This window comes from Lontra canadensis, unplaced genomic scaffold (genome assembly GCF_010015895.1).
Source record: "Lontra canadensis isolate GAN:19392208 unplaced genomic scaffold, GSC_riverotter_1.0 scaffold36, whole genome shotgun sequence".
In the NCBI taxonomy this organism is placed as follows: domain Eukaryota; kingdom Metazoa; phylum Chordata; class Mammalia; order Carnivora; family Mustelidae; genus Lontra; species Lontra canadensis.
This window is the reverse complement of record NW_022631030.1, coordinates 3917170-3943815: the sequence shown is the minus strand read 5'-3', so window position 1 is coordinate 3943815 and position 26646 is coordinate 3917170. Positions and strand designations below refer to the sequence as shown.

At 51.4% G+C, this 26646-nt stretch overlaps 1 protein-coding gene across 3 annotated transcripts; it reads right to left on the bottom strand.

Annotated features, from left to right (window-relative positions):
* Positions 1-3840: 3840 nt before the first annotated feature.
* UPK2 (uroplakin 2) lies at positions 3841-7634 on the bottom strand. Of its 3 annotated transcripts, none has more exons than XM_032869013.1 (6): positions 7540-7634; positions 5760-5937; positions 5155-5286; positions 4848-4986; positions 4532-4602; positions 3841-4161 (listed from the first exon to the last, which is right to left on the bottom strand). In XM_032869013.1, exons 2-6 carry the CDS (start codon positions 5833-5835, stop codon positions 4025-4027), a joined length of 555 nt encoding a protein of 184 aa, XP_032724904.1. In that variant the 5' UTR covers positions 5836-5937; positions 7540-7634; the 3' UTR covers positions 3841-4024. The 3 variants fall into 3 exon arrangements, with proteins under 3 accessions (XP_032724904.1, XP_032724902.1, XP_032724903.1); XM_032869011.1 differs by having other exon boundaries at positions 5155-5289; positions 5760-5849; positions 7540-7575; XM_032869012.1 differs by lacking the exon at positions 7540-7634 and having other exon boundaries at positions 5760-6806.
* Positions 7635-26646: the final 19012 nt, after the last annotated feature.

Below are 26646 nucleotides of genomic sequence, written 5' to 3'. Positions count from 1 at the left end.
TATGATGGGTGTAAAATCATGATTTCTCTAAATCTATCATTCCTTTCCCATTTATTTAACTGACATTCTATTGTAAGGAAGAGCTTTTCTGTATCTCATATATATTTTTTAAGATTTATTTATTTTGAGAAAGAGAGATCACAAGTGGGAGAGGCGGGAAGAGGAGAGAGAATCCCAAGCAGATTCCCTGCTGAACAAAGAGGCTGATACAGAGCTTGATTCCAGGACCATGAGATCCTGACCAGAGCTGAGACCGAGAGTTGGAGGCTTAATCAACTCTATCACCCAGGTGTCCCTATTTTTAAAAAAGATTTTATTTTATTTTATTATTTATTTTTAAAAATATTTTATTTATTTGAGAGAGAGAGCATGAGTTGGGAGGAGGGGGAGAGGGAGAAGCAAACTCCCTGCTGAGCAGGGGGCCAGCTAGTGCAGGGCTCCGTCCCAGGACCCTAAGACCATGACCTGAGCTGAAGGCAGTTGCCTAATGAACTGAGCCACCCAGGCACCCCTATTTATTTATTTTTTAACTCCAAGAGGTAGAGATTTTATTTTTAAGTAACTTCTACACCCAACATGGGGCTCGAACGTATAACCTTGAGGTCAAGAGTTGCATGCTCCCCCAGCTGAGCCAGCCGGCTGTCCCCTTATCTCATACTTGTTTGTTTATTGTCTGTATGGACCCAAAGGATTCTTAGAGTGGATTATTTAAAATTATTAATTATAACAATTTATTGGGGTGCCTGGGTGGCTCAGTGGGTTAAGCCTCTGCCTTCAGCCCAGGTCATGATCTCAGAGTCCTGGAATCAAGCTCCGCATTGGGCTCTCTGCTTAGTGGGGAGACTGCTTCCCCCCCACCCTGCCTGCCTCTCTGCCTACTTGTGATCTCTGTCAAATAAATAAAATCTTTTAAAAAATTATAACAACTTATAATTGTTATAAAATTATAAATTATAAAATTATAAATTATAAAATTGTCCCACATTTGGCCAGTGGGTGAACTAGCCCCCTTTGGTTCCTCTGTGCATCCTGGGTTCCCTATCAGAGCCTATGCACTCTGTACTACACTGCCTGTGGCTTGTCTAATGGTCCAGAAACTTTGAGTACCTAGCATATAGTAGACCCTCAATAAATGTTGTTTCAACTAAAGTGAAAACAACAGCTTCCCTTTTGAAAATTTGCTAGGACTCTACCTTTATTATCTCGAATAGTAATTCTAATGCTAACTTCTCTAATTGTAAAAATAATTTGTGTTCAGTGTGCCTGGCTGGCTCAGTGGGTAGAACATGAGACGCTTTATCTCGGGGTTGTGAGTTCAAGCCTCATATTGGTTGTGGAGATTACTTAAAAAAAATAAAATAAGGGGGAGGCACCTGGGTGGCTCCTCAGTTGGTGAAGCGTCTGCCTTCAGCTCAGGTCAAGATCCCAGGGTCCTGGGGGGATGCCTGGGTGGCTGCCTTCAGCTCAGGTCATGATCCCAGGGTCCCGGGATCAAGCCCCGCATTGGGCTCCCTGCTCAGCAGGGAGCCTGCTTCTCCCTCCTCCTCTGTCTGCTGCTCTCCCTGCTTGTGCTCACTCGATCTTTCTCTCTCTCTCTCTGACAAATAAATAAATTTAAAAATCTAAAAAAAAAAATCTGGGGGAAAAAAAAAAGGTCACAGGGTCCTGAGATCGAGCCCTGCATCAGGCTCCCTGCTCCACCGGGAGCTTGCTTCTCCTTCTCCCACTGCCTGTTGCTCCACCTGCTTATTCTCTCTCTCTCTCTCTCTCTCTCTCTCTCTCTCTTTCTATGTCAAATAAATAAATAAAATATTTTTTAAAAGACTGAATAAGGGGTGCCTGGGTGGCTCAGTGGGTTACGCCTCTGCCTTCGGATCAGGTCACGATTTCAGGGTCCTGGGATCAAGTCCCGCATCAGGCTCTCTGCTCAGCAGGGAGCCTGCTCCCCCCCATCTCTCTGCCTCCTTCTGCCTGCTTGTGATCTCTCTCTCTCTCTGTCAAATAAATAAATAAATAATAAAAGACTGAATAAAAAGTTATTGTAATTCATCTACTCTTTAATAGGCCTTTTCAAATCAGTCTACCATTTAAGACATTTTATCTGCCTGCTACTCTCCCTGCTTGTGCTCCCTCTCTCTCTCCAATAAAGTCTTTTGTTTTTAAAGATTTTATTCATTTATTTGACAGAGAGAGACACAGTGAGAGAGGGAACACAAGCAGGGGGAATGGGAGAGGGAGAGGTAGGCTCTCTACAGAGCAGGGAGCCCGATGTGAGACTCGATCCCAGAACCCTGGGGTATGATCTAAGCCAAAGGCAGACATATAACCAACAGAGCCACCCAGGCACTCCACACTTATCACATTTTTTATTTAACTTACTTACTCGTTCGCATTTTTGGGAATCTGTTTTTTGCATTGAGTTCCACATAAACCCCATGAAGGAGGAACAATGCCTTGCTACATTTTATTCCTAGCCCTTCTAGTAGTGCCTAGTACATAATAAATGCTCAGTTAATGTTTGTTGAATGAATAAGTACTGTTGTTCCTCTCTTCCATTGCCTTTGTCTCCCAGGCTCTTGGTTTGCTCTAGAAAGGGATTGTTAAGACCATTGTTCCAGCATCTTCTATGTTTGTTGTTTTTTATTGTTTTTACAATTTTTGGCACTTTCCCAGTCCCCACCTTTTCTTCAAGGGACTGTACTTTCATTCATTCATTTATTCACTTATTCAACAAGTATTTACTGAGTACCTACTATGCCCCCAGCACTGTGGAGGACAGGTACTGCAGGCCCTTGGGAACAAAATGACTGCTCTTGGGGAACATACAGTCTACTGGGAGAGACAACCGAATAACCACATAAACATAATTATAAACCAGAGTAATGCTATGAAAGACAGGATAGGAGAACCTAGCGAGGGGATGGAGGTCAGAGGCTTCCCTGGAGGTGAAATAGGTAGGTGTGGGGTGGGGTTTGCGGCAGTCATAAGAGCAAGTCAGGCATATGGAATAGTCTGTGCAAAGGCCCTGAGGCAAGAAACAACACAGGCTATTGGAAGGAACATGGTGAGAATGGAGGAGCTATGAGGGGAAAGACTAGGGCTGGTCTTGAAGATCACCTTAAAGATCTTGGTATTTCCTCTAAGATCAATACAAAAGTCACTGATCCTTACAAGGGACATGTATTGGAAAAGGGACCACTCCTGCTCTTTTCCCTCAGTTACCAGACTGTACCACTCTTGTCCTCTACCCAGGGTTCTTCCACTTCCGCTCCCTCCTCCTAGTCTCCCTTACCCTATTCTCCACTTCTCCCACCCCTCAGCGTCCTGTTCAGGGTCTCACCCAGGTGGCCCTCTTTGTCCCTAGTCAGAGCCTGTACTCCTTATCCCACTACTTCCCTTTGCTCCGCCAACATCCCGAGACCCTCCGGCCTCCAGAGCCGCCCACACAGTGCACCACAAGCCGGCTGGGTTGCCTGCAGCCAAGCAGGGCAAAACCCACAGCCCAGGTGTGTTCTGAGAACCCTTGACTCCTGACTCCGAATCATCCGGGCCCCTTCCGGCCTCCTGAGAGAAGCCGCTCTGGGTTGTGGGGCAGGGAGGGGGTGGGGAGCACCTGATGCCTGAGGAGGAGTCTCTTCCCCCCAGGTGGAGCCCATAGAAGGGAAACACAGGGCAGATGTGGTGTCAGACTTTATTGAGGGGATTTCGGTCACTGACGAAAGGGTGAAATGTTGGGGGGGCGGTGAGATTAAAGAGGTCAAGTGGGAGGAGCATCAGTTCTGACAGGAGTGGGCTGAGGGGATTACAGGGAGTGTGGGGAGGAGAGGCACCAGGGATCTAGGGGAGGGCAGAGGGAGGAAAAGGCTCCAGTGAGAGGGGGCATGGAGGAGAAGTGAAGCCCCTTAGAGTCATGGTTGAGGACTGGGAGCAGGTAGTCTTTTCAGCAGAGGAGGCAGGCACACAGGCTGGGGAAATGGACAGGGTCCCGGACCTCATGGAGGCCCGCTGCCTGGCGCTGGCCTCCTCACTTCCGGGCGCCCAGGGCCAACGTGATGATGAAGCCCACCACCAGCAGGAACATGGCGACAGACAGCAGCACTGTGATGACCACCATGCCCCCCGTCCGGGCCATTCCCAGCCCAATGGATTCCACCTTTCTTCCTGTCAGAAGAGGCGGGGGAGGCCTTGGTGGGCACGAGGAGCCCCTGTCCCGACCCGAGGCTCTCTGGTTCACCCAAATTTCCTTCATCCATTTATTCAACCAACCAGTCAGCTGAGCCACACATTCATCGCGTAAACGTTTATGAAGCATCTTCTATGTTGGCCACTGAGGACGCAGAAACTGATTGGACACGATCCCTACCCACAGAGAACCTTTAGTTTATGAGATGAGTCAACTGGCTGTTAAAAGGCCAAGGGCTCAGGGCTAGGATACAGGTACGCAAAGAAGCTACGGGAGCCCAGGGAAGGCCAGCTGGTGGGGATGGGGTGGGAGGGCCAGGGAAGATTTGGAGAGCCCTGATTTACTTACGAGGAAGTGTGGACATTGGGATCTCTCTACTGGACTCAGTGGATGTCCCCTTCGTCACTAGGTAGGAAATGCTTTTGTGGAGGGGTTTGGGAGAGAGAGGAGAGACTCCTCAGTGATTATCTGGGACTTGGGAAAAGAGGGAGGGAGCCCAGGCCTCCCCCTTCCTAGCCCTGCCTTCCTCTAGGCTCTTGATCCCTTCAGCCGTATCCTTACTTTCTTACCCCAAGCTGACCAGATCCCTCCCCACCAGCAAATGTCAGGACCCATCTTCTCTCCCTGCACCCCCTCCCACAGGTGCCCTGGATCTGGGACCTACTAGTATTTGGTTCCTGGCACGAGGTTTGTCACCTGGTACGCGCTGAACCGGGTGACTGTGAATCCGGCCCCGCTGTCCACCACACTCACCAGCTCCCTGCGCCCACGGCATGGAGGCACCACGAAGCTAGATTTCACCACTGGGCAGCAAGTTGGGGGTGAAGTATGGAATATGAAATATGGGTGGTGAAATATGGGTGGCCCAGGAGAAGGGTTATAGGAAGGCAGGAGCTGGGGAAGGGGTGTGGATGGTGTACTGGGTAGGGTCTCTGGGGATCAGGGGGCCACCTTGGGAGGGGGTAGCAAACCTTGGCTGTCATTGGCTCTCCGGACCATGAGTGTGGCATTGCCCCCTGTGAGGTGACAAGGGGGCAAGGCAACCAGCAGGCTCTCCGTTAGTGCCGGGGACAGCAGACCAGAGATGCTTGAGATGTTGAAGTCTGCTGGGGGGCCAAGAGGGAGTTCGAGCTGGGGCAACCAATCGCCTTCCCCACCATCAGATCTGGCCCTGACCTCTGGGGGCCATTTCTAAGGATGCAGACGCCTCCCCTTCCACTCTACCCCGCGTTGGCAGAACACAGGCCTTTGCTCATCTGACCACCAGGTGGCAGGCTTGGGCTGCAGAAGCTGGGCCGTCCACCAAGCGGCCAGACTCTGGATGCCAGTAGGGGGCAGCCACCAAACTTACCGGGATTCTTAGCCTGGGGCCCTTTCCCAAACCTCTCTGCCTCCCGGGTTTGGAAGAGGACCAGGAGTGTGCCTTGGGCTCAGTGACTGATGCCTGGTCACTGCCATCACCGGACCCCCACCCTCAACTGGCCAGACCAGCTCCTCTTCGAGGGCCCCGAAGGCACAGTGCCTCCTGCGGTGGACTCAGAGTCCCTCCCCACACCCCACCAGAGGTGGCAGAGACCTGCAGCCCCCAGGGCCAGGACAGTCAGCAGAATCAGGATCGAGGGCCAGGTCCGGACGGGCAGCAGGGATGCCATAGCTGGGCTGGGAGCTAGAACAGGAGCTGGCTGGCTGTGGCTTCCAGAGGCAAGTGAGGCCAGGCCCCTGCGGTGGCTGATTTTGTCTTGGGGTGGGAGTGGCTGGAGGGAAATCCTGTCCAACCTGCCCTTTGGGCCCTACAGCCTCAGGGCAGGCCCCCCAGACAGGTTTTTCAGGACGGGGAGCCAGCTCTCAGGCCAGAAGTGGGGATGCCCTGGCTGGATCTTGACGGCTTAGTCAGCTGCAGAGGGGCTGGGTTATTAAGGTGGGGGTGGAAATCACCCCTTCCCCTAGAACTCCCACATGTTAGGGCCTGAGCATTCCTGCCTGCACGTGCCTCTGGAAGTGTGGCCTGTTGAGGATGGCTCTGCACGATGAGGGGAGCCTTCCAGAAGGGCAGCAAGTTCTGAGATTGTCCTGGTGTGCAAGAAGAGGAGATGAATGCCAAGGGGCCCCAGACAGGGCCTTGGACGAGCAAGGATGGGAGGGAAACTGAGGCTGGTAGTAGGGGATGGGGGCAGCAGAGCCAAGGGTTCCAATTCACGGAGGCCAGTAAGACCCAGACACTGCTATTCGGGGAGAAGCAGAGGGGTGTCCATGCCAGGGAGTGTGTGGGAGTCAAAGTTCTCTGGAGGGGCCAAGAGATGCTAGGGAAGACTTTCAGAGAGACAGGAGAGGTGGGAACCAGCCCTGTCCCGTAGAGAAGGGCAGTCAGCCTCAGTCAGCACCATTGTCAAACTGATGGAGAATGGAGGAGAGCGAGACCTGGCAGGAGAAAATAAAAAGACACACAACCCCTCTGACTACATCCTCCACCCCTGGGCTCAACCAGACAGAAGTGAGAGAGGAGTTGTGGAAAGCGAGGAGAGATGAGGAGAAAGTCCTCGCAATGGGCACAGGGCATGGGTCACCATACTTACCATTCTGGCCACCGTGGGCTGTCCATGTCACTGGCTCCCTTTTGTAGGTGTGGAAACAGACTCAGAGAGAGACTTCACTAGGAGGGGCCGAGAGCTACATCCCTGAAGGATGTCTGGACGCCATGAACCATTCTCTCTTCCCCAGTCCCAGAGAAGGGCCAGGGTCCTGTAAGGAAGTGGGGGGGGGGCTATGTCCTTACCCCCATGATGGGAGGGGGAGCTTCAAAGCTGGAGTGCTAGCATAGGGTGACTGTGAGGCTAGAACTCATGGACTCAAACAGAGGGTAGGAGGCTCTCAGACCAGCGCTGGTGCACATTTCCGGGGATGATTTATCACTGAGGATCTCACTGAGAGGCAGGTTCTGATTCAGTGGGTCTGAGGTGAAGCCTGAAAGTCTACATTTCTAATAAGCTTCCAGGTAATGTCGACTGCCTCTTCTGAGAGGCCCAGACTTTGAATTACCACATGCTCTGTGCTGTGCCCCTTACACGCACGCGCGCGCGCACACACACACACACACACACACGCAAGCAACAGATCCTCTTTGGAGGAGATGAGGGGCAGATGTGTTTTCCCCAGTCTCTCAGGACAGGCTGCCTTGGGGTGAGGAATTGAATTCTGTTTTTTCTGTGCCTTGGCTTTTGTCTGCCTACCACCATCCTACAAACCGAAAGAGGACCATTTGCACATTGAGGAGAACTTTGGAGAGAGGGAACAAAGTAGGTGCTGGCATCCTAGGGGTGAGGGGATCTTCCTGGTGCTCTTGAAATCCCATCACTGACCTGGAAGGATGTGGACCCTGGGGCTGGGGAGGTATCTCTTCCAATCCCAAACCAGGAAGCAGAAAGGGGGGGGGGGTTAAGTGCAGGCTGGGTTGTCTTGGGTCCACGCTTCTGTCCACACCCCATCTGAAATTAGAGTGGGACAGAGTAGGGTAGGGCAGGGCAGAGCTCTGCCCGGATTTTAAAGGGCTAACAGGGTCCTGTGCCTTTAAGCCCTCCCTTTTCCCTCCAGCCCCCCTTCCCCACCCAGGCCCTCCCCAGGTTTCTGGAGGAACTGAGAGTTGCGTCTTCTCCCTGCCCTGCCGAGCTGCTCACTGGCTGCTCTGGAGGCTGTGCTTTGCGGTCTCCATGGAAACCATTAGTTGCTAAGCAACTGGAGCATCATCTGTGCTGAGCTCTCGCATCTAATTATCCCATCACAGCAGCCGAGAAGGGTTTGGGGAGCTGCAAGGAGGGGGAGGCCAAGCGCAGGAGCAAGAGGATAACTCTTTTAGCAAAGCAGATTCATTGACACGCTGAAGTCATTTAAAGCCACAGCACCCTGGGCCTCTAGGGGATGTCCTTGCAGTTTGGAGGAAAGGAACCAGGGCCACAAATGCCTGTGGGGTCTCTCTTTTGAACCCACGCTCTCTAAGCTGTCTCCCCCCTCGGACTCTTAATTCTAAACTCACTGAACTCTTCTGCCCCCTTCCTTCCACATCCCATACCCAAGTCAACAAACATTCATGAAGTACCCAGAGTGTGCCAGGCACCAGGAATACAAAGGCAAAATAAGTTTCTGCCTCCAGGGAGTTCTTGATCTCTCTATTTTGCCTGAACTAAAAGATCAGCTCCTAAAACTGACCTACTCTTGCTGAATTATAGTACTCTGTATCTGTTTCCAAACTGTGGTAGTTCTATAGCCAGAGGCTCGCAGATCAGAACCCAGGTCTGTCTGGTATTCGGCGGTTCTTATTCTATAATGCAGCTTTTCTGCCTTGCCAGTCCATTAGAAACACGTCCACTGGGGCGCCTGGGTGGCTCAGTTGGCTAAGTGTCTGCTTTCGGCTCAGGTCATGATCCGGGGTCCTGGGATGGAGCTCCCCCTACCCCCACATTGGGCTCCCTGCTAGTGGTGAAACTGCTTCTTCCTCTCCCTCTATCCCTCCCCATCACTCGTTCTCTCTCTCTCAAAATAAATAAATACAGTCTTTAAAAAAAAAAAAAAAGAAAAGAAAAAGAACCATGCCCACTTGACTCCATGGGCCTGGGAGCCTCTGATGGGGACTATTGTCTTCCTGTTGATAAGTGGTACCATGTGACTTGAGGTGAGTCATTTTGAACCTCAGTTTTCGCACCTATAAAATGGGAAGACTTGTTCCTTTTCAGTCATCTAGCGAGATGTGACAGGTGTAAAAATGCTTTAAAACAAAGGTGTGGAAGGAATGCTGGAGATCACTGTCACAATTGGCAGGAGCAGACTGGGGGAATCCCGGGGACTTGGACCAAGAAGCAAGATGCAGTGTCGCCGAATGTTGGTCTCATGGGAAGTGGCAGAGCCTCTATCCTTGAGATCTGAGGAAAAGGCTGAAAGATAAAAATTTGTGTCATGCAGGGTTGGAAGAGACCTGGATGCTCCTTTCTTTTTTCTAATGTTCCCTATGATGTAACCACTTACCCCAGATCTTCTTCCAGCTTTGTGACCTTGGCCATGTTACCTACTTAGGTACTCCGAGCTGCAGTTTCCTCTTCTGTAGAAAGGGTATAAAATCTGTCTTACTGAGATATTACGACCATCACTCAAGCTAATTTATTTAAGAGTACATAGCATGATATCTGGTTCAATAAATATTAATTTAAGTAATTCATCTTATCCTCTCCTTTAACCCTTACTGCAGATGAAAACTAGAGACTCAGAGGCAATAAATGAGATTCCTGAGGTTCCAGAGCTAGTAGCTAATGAGGTGGGATAGAAATTAGAATTTGGGGGCATCTAGCTATCTCAGTAGAGCATACAACTCTTGATCTCAGGGTCATGAGTTTAATCCCCATATTGCATGTGGAGCCTTCTTAAAATAAATACAGTAATTAATTTTTTAAAAATCAGGAGTCAGGGGTTCAGTCGGTTAAGTGTCTGCCTTCGGCTCAGGTCATGATCTCAGGGTCATGGGCTCAAGCCCTGCATTGGGCTCCCTGCTCCGCAGGAAGTCTGCTTCTCCCTCTCTGTCTGCCCCACCCCTTGTTCTCTGTCTGTCTTTCTCTCACATACATAAATAAAATCTTAAAAAAAAAAAAAAAGAAGAAGAAGAAGAAAAGGAACCCAGACACCAGAATTTGGATTTCCAACTGTGTCATTGATACAGAGGGCAATGGTTGGGCAGGAAAGGTAGGCTGAGGAGGAAAGTGACGAGATATGGGCCAGCTGTACCTTGTACACCAAGCAAGCCCCCGGGGCCCCAGGCACACAGGAACTGCCTGCCCACTCGTGTTTCCATTCAGGAGACATTTGTTGAACAAGTCCTCTGTGGTGGGCGCCATGATAGATGAGATACGGAGAGGACAAGGAACCACTCCTGCTCTCAAGTTGCTAAGTTTTGGAGAATGAACCAGTTGAAATAAGCAGAAGGGGATATTCCAAAAAGGGAACAGTGTATGAAAAGGCTCAGAGAAGTGAATTATCCCGACACCTTCAGGGAACTGTGAACAAATATATCTTGGCTAGAAAGAGGGATGCAAAGATGTGCAGGACAAGACCTCCAGCCACCAGCTGGGTCACCGGAGGCTTTGTATCCTGTGCTAAGGAGTTTGATTTTTACCCTGAAGAAGACAGAGAGCCTTTAAAGAGTTTTAATTGTGGAAAGAACATTTTGGGAACAGTGTGGGAAGGGATTGGCAGCGGTAACGGATCAGCACGTTGGGTCAGGGTTAGTCTGTGTGGCCAGCAGAATCCAGCAGAAGCAATGATCACTTCTGAGGCTACATCAGAGAAGGAATGCACCCTTCTCCTTGCTCTCTCCTGGATTACTCACTCTGGAGGACGTGGGAGCGCTGCTATGGGGAGGTCCATGTGGCAAAGGATTGAGGCCTCCTGCCCACATCCAGCATGGAACTGAGGTCTCCAGACAATAGCCGTGAGAATGAGCAAGCCTAGAAGCAGACCTCCAGCCCCAGTCGAGCCTTCAGATGACTGTGGCCCAGGCTGACATCTTTTGCTACGACTTCACAAGATACTCAGAATAATATTTTTTTTATAAGCTGCCAATAGACAACTCACACAGATATCTTGGGAAATTCGATGAAAATGACATTTTCATGGTTGGGTGTATGAGTCTGGGGCACAGAACGGGGAGGGGGTGATAAAGAGAGGGAAAGTGAGCAATGGTTAAAATCGTGGTGTGGGGGGGCACCTGGGTGGCTCAGTGGGTTAAGCCTCTGCCTTTGGCTCAGGCCATGATCTCAAGGTCCTGAGATCAAGCTCCGCATCGGGCTCTCTGCATAGTGGGGAGCCTGCTTTCCCCTCTCTCTGCCTGCCTCTCTGCCTACTTGTGATCTCTGTCTGTCAAATAAATAAATAAAAATATTTTTTTAAAAAAAGGTAAAGATGCAGAAGGGGAAGGGGTGTGACTGATGTAGAGACTTCTGGAGGAGGGAAAAAAATGGTGTTCAGATAAGAGGTGGAGGTATTAGCCTTTAGCCATAGGAATGACTCTCTCTCTCTCAACAGAGAGAAAAGATTGGGCAACAATGCAGAGAAATTGTGGGGGAGAGGGTGGGGGAGAAAGGGGGAGGGAAGGAGCAAATTAAGGTAGTTCCTTCCTGATGACCTCCACTCTCTCTAGGAAGTAGAAAACTCAGTTGGGAGAAGGGTTTGGGGTCTGAGGAAGGATGAGAGTTTGAGTAGCTATTTATGGGGAGAGGAGGACATGGCTACCAAGGGCCTTGAAGAAGGCTGTCTGATGGTGGTGGCCCAGCTGAGCTTGGGGACCACTCATTTTTGGGGGCGCTGGCTGCATTAGTCAGGGTTCTCTGGAGAAACAGAGCAGACAGGATGTGTACAGAGAAAGAGAGATTTATTTTAAGGAATTGGCTCATGTGACTGTGGAGGCTTGGCAAATCCACAATCTGAAGGGGGAGGCAGGCAGGCTGGAGACCCAGGAAAGAGTTGCAGTTGGAGTCCAAAGGTGGTCTTTTGGCTGAATTCCTTCTTTTTAGGGGAGGGGAGAGGGGAGGTCAGTCTTTGTTCTATTAGGGCCTTCAACTGATTGGATGAGGCTCACCATACCATGGGGTAATCTGCCTTACCCAAAGTTCACTGATAGAAATGTTCACCTCATCTAAAAACCATCTTCACAGAGCCATCCAGAATGATGTTTGACAAAATATTCAAGCATCCTAGCCCAGTCAAGTTGACAGATAATACTAACCATCACACTGACCTTGACATTTTGGGAGCTTTTCAAATTACACAACAGCTTGAGTGCAGAGATGATATAACTGTCAGGGCAGACTGACTCAGAGTTCAGGTTTCCAAGGCATAAGAGGTATAGGGTGCCGGGAAGAGTAAAAGGCTGGAGACCAAGATGCAGGCTAGTTATGAGAAGGGGCGAAGGATGGGACGGGAAGGAATGCTGAAGAGTGAGGTCAAGGTCGAATAAAGATGTGAGAAGAGAGGAGGAACAGGGGAGTGTGGCCTGTGACGGGACAGAGAGTGGCAGCCATCCAGGTGGCTGCTGGGGAAAGAAAGCCAAGGTCTTCACCGCAGCTGGACAGAACACAAATGTGTGAGGCCAACAGGATCTGCAGACCCCAGTGTCTCCGGGAGCCAGGCAGAGAACAAAAGCAGTAAAACAAGGTGAGTGTAATTGGGGCCAACTGGAGAGAGTACAGGGGCAGAAGCTCTGGTTCAAGGGGAAGCGTTGCCTTGAGGAAAGGGGGGGCCTACGGCGGTTGTGCCTCCTCTTTTTCTTTTTTTCAAGAGAGGCCAGACATCTGAATTTGTATGTAACATGGTCTTATTTTCAAATTCTAAACAAACATATATTATAAAATGCACTTTGTGAGCCAAATGATAAACATCTTTGAGGCCAGCTTCACCCCTGGGGGGCCCCAGATCCTGTCATCTGGAACCCAGTGTTAGAACAGGAGTTGGTGGAGGCGCCTGGGTGGCTCAGTTTGTTGGGCATCTGCCTTTGGCTCAGGTCATGATCCTGGAGTCCTGTGATCCAGCCCCACCTTGGGCTCCCTGCTCAGTGGGGAGTCTGCTTCCCCCTCTGCTCCCTGCTCATGCTCGATCTCTCTCTCTCTCTCTCTCTCTCTCTCTCTCGAATAAAATTTAAAAATCTTAAAAAAAAAACCAACAAAGAACAGGAGTAGGTGTTTTGCTAAGAGAGCAAGGAGGAAGACTGAGGTTGAAGGGCTAGAGGCTGGAGGGCTGTTAAGTACCCAGAAGTTCAGTGTCACCCTTGGCCAGAGCCCCAGCAAGGAGGGCTTGTGATGGAAGGGGAGGGAGAGAAGGAACAGACAACAGGCACAGAGAAGGAACCGCCTGGCAAACGCCTGGCCCCTCAGGTTTTCCAGAGACGGTAAGGAGCCTGTGACAGGGTTGAAGCAGGAAAGTGGCAAAATGCAGTTTGGTTGGAGAAAGATTATTGCAGGAGAAGGTGGAGGCTTGATTGTGGGGTAATTAAGCCTTAGGCCTGAAGGAGAGCTAATCCATCCAAGAAATAATGGTGGCTGAATTAACATGAATTAATTTATTCAATAAATGTTTATTAAATGCCTTTGCACCAGTCACTGCACTAAGTACTGAGCATTCAGAGGTGAACATGATTGCTCTCCTGGAAATTATGGTATAATGGGAAATACTGGAGTCCGCTCTACTACACTGCAGCGGGAGTTTCGTAGAAAAGGTAATGCTAACAGTTACTTACCGAGTGTTTACCACATGTCAGGCACTGCACTAAGTCTTTCATTTATTTCCTTGCTTAATCCTCATGGCAACCTCTGGAAGGGGGGTGGGTGGTACTGTTACTATCCTCATTGTATTAATGATGAAACTAAGGTCAGAGACATTAAATGACCTGCCAAAGAGGCTCCTCATGGAAGGGGCAACTTCCAAGGGCTTGGGCAGTCCTGAGGGCTTCCTGGAGGAAGCAGTAATTAAGTGAAGCTCTGAAAGTTGTGTAGGAGTTCCCAGAGTGAAGGTAGAGGGAGGGAAGTGGGGAGAGGAGAGGTTGTTCTAGGGTAAGGGAGCTGCAAAGTCTCAAAGGACTGAAGGTTTAGAATAGAATTTGGGGAAGTCATTGGAGAAGTAGCCAGGACGAGATGAAAAGCTTTGTAAGGCCCTTCAGAGAATTTTTTTTTTAAAGAATTTTAATTTTTATCCTAAGGATAAAAAGAAGCTGTTGAAGGGTTTTAAACTGGAGAGTCTCACGATTAAATTTGTATCGTAAAAAAGATGGTTTTTGCTGCAGTGGAGAGATGGCGTTGGACGAATAGCTGGGAGATATTTCAGATGTCTCTTGACACACTGCTGAGATAAGATTCCAGGCAAAAAATGACCAAAGAGGGAATTTTGGGGTGATGGTTTGATTGGGAGCTTCTATGGGGCAGGGTGGGGAGCAGAGTGAAGGATGCCTCTGGGGCCCTGGCTTGGGCAGCTGGCGGATGGTGGCACTGTCACTATCTGGGGGGTGGGGGGCAGGATTTGTGGGGAGGGGTTGGAGAGCTGTCACTTCTGAACTCACCGAATTGAAGTGCCTGAGGGACACCCAGGAGAGGTGTGTGGAAGGTGGTTGGACGTGTGGTTGGAGCTCAAGAAGCCTGTGGGCTCCCGTGTGGCAGCTTCGGCCTGAGAGAGGAGCGCCAGTCAGTGAGAAGACAAGAGCAAGGACAGAGCCTGGGGGCCACCATCATGGTCAAAGGGAAAGAGGAGACAGCAAGAGAGCCTCCCCTCAAAGGAAAAAGAACCAGGAGGGCGTGGTATCCCAGGTACAGAAGAAGAATGCTCCCAGGGGCCATGCTCCACAGAAAAATGGTTCACAGGAATGGGAGAGATTTGAAACGTGCTCCTTGGCTTGGGCAAGTAAGAGTCACGGAGGTTGCGTCCCTCTGGGAGTGAAGGTGTGTGAGTGAGGGTGCCCGGGCCAGGCAACAGGGTGTTGAAGGACTGACTGACGGTCTGGGTCTGGGATTCCATGAAGGACTAAGAGACCAACAGCCTAGGGAGGGCAGGTGTGCAGGGGGAGGGTAGGAAGAGTCTCCTTCCCCACTCCCTCCACCCCCACAATTCCTTACCACTCGTACCTCAGGCTGGGTGCCCTTTCCGGTTCTCTGTGGGAACCTATGGTGGGCTCAGGGAAGGAGGGCAGGAGGGGCTTCCTGGGATATTGGTAGTGTGGAGAAGGGGTGAAAGGAAGCAGAAGTAAGCTGGTCTGGGGCAGCCTTCCCTTCAGGCCTAAGGAGGAAGGAGCTCTATCCCCTCCTCCCCCTCTACTGGGGTGTGGGGCAGGGACCTGGGAGCTCAAGCCCAGCAAACCGGGGATCCAACAGAATCCTGCCCTGCAGGCCCTCTTGGGGTCCAGCCACTGCTGACCCCTCTCTACTTCTGGAGGTCTGTGGCTGGAGCTCGAGCCAGTCCCCAGAGAGAACAGGGAGGTGTCTCAAGGTGGTTGCTAGGAGGAAAAGCAGGGCACAGGGGAAGGTCCCTCCCCCTCCATCCTTCGGAATCCCACCCCACCCTCTGGCAGGGAGGGGTGGTCTTGGCACAGCTACCCAAGGTCGCAGCCCCCTGAACTCTGCCTTCTCCCATCTCCTTAGGCCCTGTTTGATATGCACATCAGATCTGTGCCCTTTACAAAACTGTTATTTGTACAGAAGCCCGAGGGAGGGGGAGGGAGACCGCGTCCCCCCCACAGCCACTCCCACTTGCAGGGACCTGCCCCCAGTCACACTAGCTCACCAGCTCAGAGGCTGCAAAGCCTGAGCGCTCCCCACTCGGCCTTGCTGGAAGTTTCTCCTCAGCTCAGCCGGAAACGCCTGCCTCAGAGCTTCCCCTCACCCCGACCAGCCTCTCCCCCTCAGCCCTTACTCCCCACTCCCCTAGCCCTGAGCTCAGCGCTCCCCTGCACCTCCCACTTCGCCTAGAGCTCTGCAGGCGGCTGGGCTGTGGCGCATTTGCCTCTTGTGTCCCCAGTCCTCTATCTCCAAGAGCAGATCGAGAGCCTTGAACTGGTCTCCCAGGCCCTCCCATCCTGCCCAGCCTGTCCCAAGAGTGCGGGACCACTGGGCTGCTGGGCGTGGGAAGTGGGGCCATGGAAGGTAGCAGGCCAGGGACAAGGAGGGCAGTAGTTGGCTTTGAAGGCCAGCTCGGGCTGCTACTTTCCAGCTTGGGTTGGGACCCTGACCTCAGTTTCCTGGCTGCCCACGGAGGCGGTACCCCACCTTGGGGGGGGCTGTGGTGAGGCTGTAAGGGTCCAGGCCCGAGGTGCCCAGCACTGTGCCTGACACACAGTAGGTTCTTACCACAAGTCTTCTCCCCTCTCTTCACTGGGGTTGGGGAGGGGGCCTCTGAGGAAGAGGTTGGAGGACAGAAACTAGGCTGGACGGAGAGAGCTGTCTGGGAGCCAGTAAGGCACGCTGGGTGTGGGGTACAGATTTGTTCTGTGTCAGCCCAGGGTGGAGAGGAGCGGAGAAAGTGCCAGAGCCCCAGTCCCTCCCAGGCTTCTGTTCTCTCTGCACTCCTCAGACTGGCCTTGGGGAGCCCTCTGGAAAGGCAGTCCTCAAGACAAGGGGAGGGCTGGGGGGGGGTGGGCCTGGTGTGGGGACACTGCCTCTGGGTCTTGAACGACCCCCTCCCCACTCCCCCAACTCATAATCCGATTTCTATTCCTACTCCCTCCTCTGGACCCGTCACCATGGCAACCGGTTTCTCAGTTGCACTTCATCAGTTTCTCGGCAAATCTTTTTTTTCTGCCCCCTCCTTCAGTCTCTCTTTTTCTCTTCCATCAGCCTGCATTTCCACATACTCATGGTGATCACTTTGCTCTTTATGGCAGCCCCCCACTTCTCTGTTCTTCTCTGGCTCTCCATTTGTCCCCACCCGCTTCTGTCCAGATCTCTCTTTCTACACTTCCCCTCCCATCTCTCCCTTTTCAAGCCCCTGATTGTAGCAACAAGCTAGAGTCCGTTGGCTAGACAGGCACTTGTGTCCTTCTGTTATCAGGCCCAGGAACAGAGAGTCCTGGAGGGGCAGGGTTTGGGTCCCAGTGGGCGCTGGGCTGAGGCCTGTGATGTCAAGGTGAACCGAAGTTCATGTTCATCTGTTCTGCTCTGACCAAGCAGCCTGGAGTGGTATGGAGGGAAAGCCCTCTTGGGCATTTTCTCTTCCAGTCCTAAGTCAAAATCAGGGTGACTCTGGGGTATCCTGGAGGGTACTACACTTGGTTGGCTTCCCACCTCATCCTCAGAGACCAGACACAAGGCCTATACAGCTACCCCCACCAGGTGCTTCCCAAACACCTAACTGTCTCTCAGACTTCGGCTCCCCACAGTTCTACTCAGATCTGTCCACCTGCTCATTGCTGGGATGTCCTACTGTTCCGCCTACTTCTACCACTCTAAACATGAGCCTTCTTCCCTAATCCATTACCTCTCTGGGTGTTTCCCCGTTGCTGTCTCTTCTCTCTGTCATTCTCCACATCATCCAAGATGAATCAATTTCTCCTTCTGAGATATCGTCCACCTCTGCTTCTAGCCCTCTACCATTTTGCAGATGTTGCCCTGGACCAAGCATCCAGCAAGTCAATCTGGGCCTCACTAGAGGCTCACTTCACACTTGGGCTTTTCCTCAGGTCTCTCATAAATGTAGTCTCCCCTCAGAAACCAAACCTGTCCTAAACGTGACTTTCTTCTCTTCTCCTTCCTTCTCCTGCTGTTTCTTCTTAATTTATTGAAAGCCTATTAGATATGAGGTTTTTCATATATATCATCTCATTTAATTGCCACAATAATCTATAGAGTAGATATTATCCTGTTCAACAGGAGAAGAAACTGACGTCCTGAGTGGTTAAAGTAATTTTTTAAAAAAAGATTTTATTTATTTATTTGACAGACAGATCACAAGCAGGCAGAGGGCCAGGCAGAGAGAGAAGAGGAAGCAGGCTCCCCAAAGAGCAGAGAGCCTGATGCGAGGTTCGATCCCAGGACCCTGGGATCATGACCTGAGCCAAAGGCAGAGGCTTTAACCCACTGAGCCACCCAGGCACCCCTGGTTAAAGTAATTTGCTCAAAGTTCTGTGACTAGAAGGCAACAGTGCTAGGACTCAAAATTGGATCTGTAGAGTTCCAAAGTCAGTGTTTTGTTTTATTTTTTTGCTCTATCAGCCTGCTTCTAGAAGAGTCTTGTACTCAAAAACGTTTTGAATTTTCTTATTCTTCCTTTAGGCTTTTGAGGCTCATGATGATATGACACTACCCCACCTATAAAACCAGGTGTCTTCTTGGCTCTCAATGTGTATCCACCCAGAGAAAATTTGTGTGTTTTAGGGTTTTTGCCTTCACCTCTGTCTTATTAAACATTTTTATTATTATCTTATATGAAAATACAGTATCATGTTTCACACATATAAGCCTAGAGAGATAGTATACACTTTGAAGAACAAGAAAAGGATCCCCAAGTCATCTCCACCCATAGAATGTCAGGCCAACTTAACAAGAGGAGATGATCAGAGGTCTATGTAAGACCTCAGCAATTTATAATGGACCAGACATGGTTCAGAAGCAGTTCAGGTGGAGGGGGAAAAAAAAAAAAGCAGTTCAGGTGGGGAAAAAAAAAAAGCAGCAGCATTTCAGGTGAAATAGAATCACAGAATCGAGGGGTTTAGTAAGTTCAGTCTAAGTCATCAGCATAATAGGTTGCCAAAGGTAAATTGAATTTTAGGCCATATTAATAGAGATATAGTATTTGGAATAAAGGAGAGGATTGATAGTCCTGCTTTACTCTGAGTTGGCAAGTGTCAGTCATCATGGCAGTGAGTGGCTGTTTAGTCAGCCGGGAACGGTTAGGCTGGAGCGGAGGAGTCAGGACTCATTAAAGCTCAAATTGTGAAGGGGAGGAAGAATTAGACTCACATCATGTGACACACTGCTTACCAGGGGCGTTGATGGTAGGGCCTGGATGGGGATGGTGGGGAACCTGAACCAGGTAGTTGGTCTTTGTTGAGGCCCCTTCCCACCAAGATCTGTGATTTCTCTTGCTTTTGTCCTTTTTGTACCCCTCACCAAACCTTCGTGCTCCCCTGGACCTGAGGTCTGTCTCCTCTTTCTCCACAGGGCTCCCTGAGGATGCCACCTGCACTGATTACATCAAGTCCACATCTTTTCATTATTTAGCATCTTTCATTGTGTTTAACTGTCACTACCTTACGAGCTCCTTGAGGGCAGTGAAGCATGATACTGTATTTTCATATAAGATAATAATAAAAATTTTTAACAAGACAGAGATGAAGACAAAACCCTAAAACACACAAATGTTCTGGTCGATAGGCAGGATCAAAACTTACTCATCACTGACTGTTCTCAGCCTCCCTCATCTCCCCTCACCCCCAAGATAATTTTATCCCTCACCTGTTGTGGGAAATCTTGTCTTGGCCTGCTCAGTTCCAGAGCTTTTGTGATGCAGAACTAGGAGACTAGCAGGTGAGAGACAGGAGGCAGGAGCCAGGCAGCTTTCTTGTGGGTTAGGGAGAATCTGGGTAATGGGTGAAAGAAAAGGAAAATAATGAAGCCTGACAGGCTAAGCCAGTCCGTATGATAAGGGGATGAAAGCAGGCTAAGGGAGGCAGAGGAGCTGCGTGGACTACAGAGGACAGAACCTGGCGGAGAGTGAGTCAGCTGCCGCAAGCTGTAGCAGACAGAAGAGGAGGGAAAGGGAATTTTAACAAGTGGAGCCGTAGGTTACGAATTGGATCATCAGGAGATACGCGAGTAAACTTTGGGATTCCTTTTTGAAATGATTTTTGGTGGTGGCAAATTATTTGGGTGGCGGGGTGTTTCATATTCTGCCTCTTTCCCGGGTTCCAGCATAGTGCCAGGGCATGGGCACCCCCTGATGCAGGACCCTAGTCCCAGCAGATGGGGTGGACATGGTCCCAAGGCCATGAGATTCTGCCAAGAAGATTGGAATGTTAGGCTTCTTCTCTTACCTCGGAGGTTTGTCTTGGAAAACCATCTCCTAATCTGGGGCTTCAAGAAGTGCCAAATGCCCAGCAGTTAGAAGCGGTTATGGGTCTTGACAGACAGAGAACATGAGCCCCAGGCAAGTCCATGGGCTTGCTCGAAGTCACAGAGCAGGTCTGAGGTCTGGCTGGGACTGGGACTACGCTGGGCCCAGGGATTTGTCCACAATCCAGGGATGTCATTGTTCAACTGGGCCAGAGAGCCACCTGCCTATGAAGAGAGTCTTGATGAGAGAGAAAGGGGGAGCCCCAGGAGCCTAGGGCAGCTGAGCCCCCCTCCCTGTGTTCAGAGCCCTGATAAGAAGGCCAAGCCTGCCTTCCCAGATCTCGTGGCCTTGCAGGAAAATGAGCCAGACACAGGAAGAAGTCCGATGGAAAGTTGGAAGCAAGCACTGCAGTGGTGTGGTGGGGAGGGTCTGGACAGGGAACCAGGAGGCCTGTGCACCACAGCCAGCCATCACCCACCAGCCACCATCCTATCACCACACTGGGCCTCAGTTTCCTCACCTGTTAGGTCTATTTTTTAATTAATGAATTATTTTATTGGGGGGCAGGGGCAGAGGGAGAGGAAGAGAGCATCTTAAGCAGACTCTGCACTGAGCAGGGAGCTGATACGGGGCTCCATCTCAGGACTCTGAGATCATTCCCTGAGCCCAAAAGCAAGAGGGGGAGGCTTAACCGACTGAATCACCTAGGTGACCCGACCTGTGAATATTCTCTTAAAAACAAAAGCTCTCTAATGCCACTTACAAGAGCAAATTAATGCGGTAACTAAGTATCCTGTTGAGTGCTTCATGCTCGCCCCTCCCAGCACAATCTCAGAAAGGCCCCTGCCCCTCAGTTGATGGCAGAAATTAAAATGACCCCAGGAGGGGCGCCTGGGTGGCTCAGGGGGTTAAAGCCTCTGCCTTCGGCTCAGGTCATGATCCCAGATCGAGCCCCGCATCGCATCGGGCTCTCTGCTCGGCGGGGAGTCTGCTTCCTCCTCTCTCTCTGCCTGCCTCTCTGTCTACTTGTGATCTCTATCTGTCAAATAAATGAATAAAAATTTTTAAAAAATCTTAAAAAAAAAAAAATGACCCCAGGACCCAGAACTGCCAGGCAAAGTGCACAGTGAAGGGTAGGTGACCTGTGCCTCTGGGCCCCAGCTTCCTGGTAGTCTCTCCAGGACTTCTAAAAGCCGCCCTCCTCTCCCCCTCCCCACGCCCACCAGAGCCCGGGAGTGTGTGTTTCTTGATCCACTAACCAAGCCTGCTAGTTTGTTATCTTCTCGATAAAGAGCCCAGAAGATAAACTCATCCAATCCTTTTGGTTTACATTTGAAAAAAATAAGGCCCGGAGACAGGGTGTGACTAGGCCAGGGTCACACGTGACTAGGCCAAGGTCACATACTCTTGACTCTCAGGTCGTCCTCTTTCTTTTAGGTCTTGGAGAATTTCTTAGCAATGGATTATTGCTGTGGGTGGGGTGGGGAGGTACCTGGCTGGCTCAGTCAGCAGAACATGCTACTCTTGATTTCGGGGTTGTGGGTTTGGGCCCCATGTTGGGTGTAGAGATTACTTAAAAAATAAAATCTTTAAAAAATAAAAAGAAAGCAAAGAAATGGATTGTTCGGGAAGACAGCCTTAGAGATCCCTCCCTCCTCCCTCGTAACATCTGGTGAGATTCCTTGCTGGGATCCTGGTCTATCTTTAGGCCTCCAGGGATATGTACTGTCTGCCCAGACAGAACCTTAGGCGCACCTCAGGCGGCCATAAGTCTCAGCTCAGATATTGCTCCCTGAGTTTGTAGGAAACTTCAGGCTCCCAACTCCAGGATAAGGATCTCTCTCAAGTGCTCCCCAAGGCTTCATGACACTGAATTGAGATCACTTGTTTGCTTGCCTGTCCCCACCTAGACTGCAGGCTCTGAGGGCAAGGACCACATCTGTCTTGTTCACCGACATATACCGAATGTCTGGTCCAGTGCCTGGCGCATAGTAGGTCTTCAAAAATAGTTTTTGAATGAAGAAGTAGATGGGGTTAGTCAGACGGGGATTCCAGGGGGAAAAGGAAAATATTGAGGCAGGTGTCACAGCCTGAAAGGACAGAATTGTCCCTGTTTCGGTGAACCGGCCACGGAAGAAGGAAGCCTTAGGTGCTTAACGGGAAATGGGGAAAGGGTGGGAAGTAAGGCAACTGGAAGGAAAAACGAAGGGAGGAAGGAAGGAAGTCTGCAAGGGCAAGGCCTTCAGTAACCTGGGAGGGCTTCGGTGGAGGGGAGGAAGGGTCTCAACTCTGAGGCGGAGAAAGGGAAGTGGTTTTGATCACCTGAAATCCCTCAAGAGGGGTCCTTTTATGAGGAGAAACCCAGAGGGCAGCCCGGCTGGAGGAGAGGAAAGCTGGAGTGCAGCAGGCTAGCTGGTGGAAGCTTTGAATGTAGGTTTGAATTTGATGCTGGGGTCTGGAGGGAATAGGCGTTCTGGGAAGGCTGGGGGCACAGAAAGAAACGGGTGAGGAGCAGCTTCCTTCGACTGACCCCCTCTGTTAGGTTGAGACCCTGGGAGGACAGGGTCATGTCTTCTGTTACCCCCCCCCCCACTTCCAGGTCCCTGGGCACCTGGGACCCACAAGTAAGAGTCCCCTCAGGCAAAGATCTAGAAGTAGCTGAGGCAGCCTGCTGAGTGGGGGTGGCAGAGCAGGCGTTGTGGGAGCTCCCTCCTTCCACCAGTCTTCCCAGAGGAGTCTCTTTACCTCCGGAAGTGCTATTCCTTCGGGAGGAGTACTCCAGCTGTCTCCCAAGTCCTCCACCCATTCATTCCCACCTCAACAGAGCTGGAGCCGTTAACTGCTAAGCCAGTTCTAGCCACCAGGGGGCCCAAAACGGGCAGCCCTAGGTCAGTGTCCCTCCACTCCCCCAACCCACCCCCCTACACCTGAAGGCCAGGATGGGCGGTGCCTCACCTGGCTCTCACACGGAGTCGGGTAGCCCCGTTAACCCCTTCCTGCCCAGCCTGGGTTACTTCCCTCAGGCGGAGTCATTCAGAGTACTGGAAGGCAAATCTGATGGTGGAGGGGGGGTGCTGCCCGAGAAAGGGGTTGGGGTGAAGGCGATATCAGCGTTTCCAGTTACTCAGGCGCTCGTCCTAGCCGGAGCTGGCGGAGGCTAGCATTCCCTGCCTCCGTTGGGGAGGTATCTCCGCAGAAAGGCGAAGGCAAAAGAGGCAAGGGTTGTGGTCACCTGCGCTGGGCCTCACAGGGGATACAGAGAATGCTGGGGCAGCCGCAGGAGCCAGACTTCCGGGTTCTCCGCCGCCTTCCGTCTGTCAGGGACCTTTGTAATGACTAGTGTTGGGGGGGAGGATGGTCAGAGACTGGAGGGAGACACACAGAGGACTGGGGTTGGGGGAGTAAGGACAATTAAGATTTGGCAGCAGAATGGGCCAGATCACGCAGCTCTCAGGTGCCCGGTTTTGTGCGTATCCCCTCGAGTATCGGTCAGCCAGCCTTCCATGGCTCTGATCAGCCCAAATCCCGAGACTGCATTCCGGGCCACAAGGTGTTAAACAGTGGTGGGAGTGGGGTCCGGAGTCCCTCCCTCCTTCCCTCCCTCCCAGCGTCACCACCTCGGAGTCCACCAAGCTGGCACACAAGGAGTTAAGTCTGCCCGCAATCTGCAAGACTGGAGCCGGGGAGGGGGAGAAGGGGGGGAGGAGGGGGGAGAGAGAAGAAGGGGGAAGCAGACTGCAGGGAGACAGCGCCAGGAACCCCCTCCCCAGGGACCTGGCCCCTGGGCCCCCAGCCCCAAAAGAGGCCCTGCCCTCCCCGGGGTCGCGCTCTCTTCCCCCGCCCAGCCTCCGCCCTCCAGCTTTGTGTCCCCAGGAGGGTGGGCTGCTGGATTTCCAGCCAAGCCTTGGCTGCCTGCTCAGTTTTTCCAAACCCTCCAGTCGGGGAAGGCGGGAGCCCTGTCAGGATAAGAGTCCCTCCCCCACTGCCCCTGCCGGCCCCCTCTCTCAGCCTCCTTTTTCCTGCCCCCGCACCTTTCCCAAACTTCTTTCCCTTTCCGATCCTGGCCCCTGCGCCCCCTATCCCCACCTCTATTGGCTCCCACGTTCCAAGTTCAGGTTGGAGGGGCCAGGTGGGTCCCATATTCCTGGCGAGGCGCTGGTAGAGCCAAACTCCGCAGGCAGACACTGAGACCTGCTGGGCGCCCGTCCGACTGCCAGCTGGCTCCCGCCCCATCCCAAGACGTGGCCCCAGGTCCACCGGGGAAAGTGGCCCAGGGGTCTCCCGCCCCGAGACGGAGGTGGTGCTGGGGGCGCCGGCAGAGCTGGACAGCGGACTCTGGGCTCCTGGTGCCAGGTCTTGGGGCACGCTTCGAGGAGGGGGCAGAGTGTTCCGAGCGTTGGCACGGTTCTGTCCAGCAGGTCTATTACATAATAATCACCATCTATCAGGAAGCCAGGCAGCTGGAGTGAGTGGGGAAGCCAGGATGCCCGGATCCGCTCCTCCTCCAGGCCCAGGAAGGTGTCTCCACCAAGATGGGGGTGTGGGCGCAGCCCAGAAGTGAAACGATGTGGGGGTCGAGGGGCAAGTGAGGGGCCCTGGGCAGTCTGAAGGCGGCCCCGAAAACCCCGCCCCAGAACTCTGACTGACAGTGCTCTGAGCCAATGATTGAAGTCACTGTAGGGCTCAACGTTAACCCTTTCTTGGGTCCTTAGTTGCTTTAGGGGATTAGAGTCTCTTCCCAGGAACTGTTCCTTCAGTCCTGAATCCCTCCCACCTGCGAGAGGTTAGGTGAGGAGTCCCAGCTGGAGGATCCTTGTGTCCTAATCGCCTCACGAAGTAATCTCAGATAATCAGCAGCCCTAGCGCCGCGCCCCCTACCCCCTACCCCCGCCTCCATTCCCAAAGTTAATTGTGTTACATGATGCGGTTGTGTGTGTACACTCCGATTCCAGAGCCAGGCCCGCTTGGCACCGGCACACCCACACTGAGCCACGAACAGGCACCCTCACACACCTATACCCATGCCGGCATTTCCACCGTCAGTCGCTGGCACACCTGTGACACTCCTCGTGACACAGTGACACACAGATGCATGGAAGCACCCGGTGATTCCTCGGTGATTCCTCGAGTTGGCCAGTAGAGGGAGCCGCTCGATTCCAGCAGTGGGCCGCCAGCCCCTCTTCTCCGCTCCTCGCTCACTCCAGGGTTCCACCCAGAACTCGTGGCTGCTCGGAGCTCAGCTCCGCATCCCAACCTGGACCCTACGCTGGGGGAATGAGTCACAGCCCCACCCAGGGGAGCGAGCCACACGGCTGCTCCACTGGACATGCCGCATGCTCTTGAACTTACTGTGTACCGCATTTTACAGACGTTTTGAAACACAGCCATCACTCACTCCTGCAAACACTGTTTTCTGGACCTCCTGTGAACCGGGCATTGTGCCAAACAGATCATAACATGCCCATGTGGTTTGTCATGTATGTAATGGGAAACTGATCCACATAAATGGGGTGGACCCTTCCTCCTAACAAGCGTTCTGTTTGAGAAATAGCCCCTTTCCCTTGCGGGTTATATTATATCCACTGGACCCTGGAAAGAGGAGAAGAAATTAAACCCTTCTTCCATGGGTCAGGAACTATCCTAGGCTCTAAGATCTTTCACACCAGAGCTCAGCTTTTCTGGGCTTCAGTTTTCCGTGGGAATACCTACCTCATGAGATTGTAATGATTCAACCTCTAACCCATCTTGGTGTTTGGTTCAGCAGTTAGGAGGCATTTGAGGAAGTTTTGTTGAACAGATCAAAACATGATCTAGAGATAATGTGTATGAAGATGCTTTGTAAACTGATGTTAGATACACGGGGGGAGGGGGAGTACTGTGATCTTTTTTTAGTGTTTGTCCTCTATCGCCACTTGTGCCTCCTCAGACTTTGCCCAGTGCCCAGCTGCTGGCACTATCAACACATCAAGTGAGTCCCCAGCTCCCCCAGCAAGTGAATAAAAGCACTACTATGAAACAGAGTGCTTGAGTGCTGTGGGGAATACAAAGGCATAGGAAGCAGAGTTTGGACCCTAAAGGATCTTTTGGAGCAATCAAATATATATACATATATATATATATATATATATATATATATATACACACATATATATACATGTATATATATATAGAACAAAACACCCATCTCTTTTGGGTGGCATAGATGTAATAGGTAGTCAGAAGGGAGGGTGGTCTATAAGGGTTAGGGCTCTCTGGGGACCCAGCAGGGGCCTGGGAAAAGGCAGTGAAACTGAATACCAGGAGCAAACAGGCTTGTTTGTTTTCTTCATTTCTGAAGCAGTCTTGTTACTGGTTGGTATTAATTTTGGGCGGGAGCAGTAGGATATAGGGAAAGCATCCTGGGATAAGGAGTCCCAAATTCTTCTCCTGGGCTTACCACTTTCTAGCTGTATAACCCTGAGGAGGTCCTTAACTACTGTAAGGCTCAGTTTCCCCATCAGTGTAATGGGGCCATAACCTCTTTCTCAAAGGTCAGTGGTAAACACTGACATAACATTTGTGAAACGCTTTTAAAAAGTGCTTTACAATTTCTTTTTCAGTGCATCTACCCTCTTATAGGGTTTTGGGTGTGTGTGTGTGTGTGTGTGTGTGTGTGTAACTCCTTTGAGGTTAGGAGTTCTTTGGAGAAGACAAAGATTTTACTTCCATATTTTCTTAGCATCCACTTTGTGCTAAGGACTGAGATGAAAAAATTCAGTCTATGCCCTCAAGGACCTCATGGTCTACTAGGAAAGACAAATGAATAAAGAGATGCTCGGTTTATAATGAATGTGGGTGGGTACAGTGAAAAGGGATCCAGCAGTGTGTGTGTGTGTGTGTGTGTGTGTGTGTGTGTGTGTGTGTGT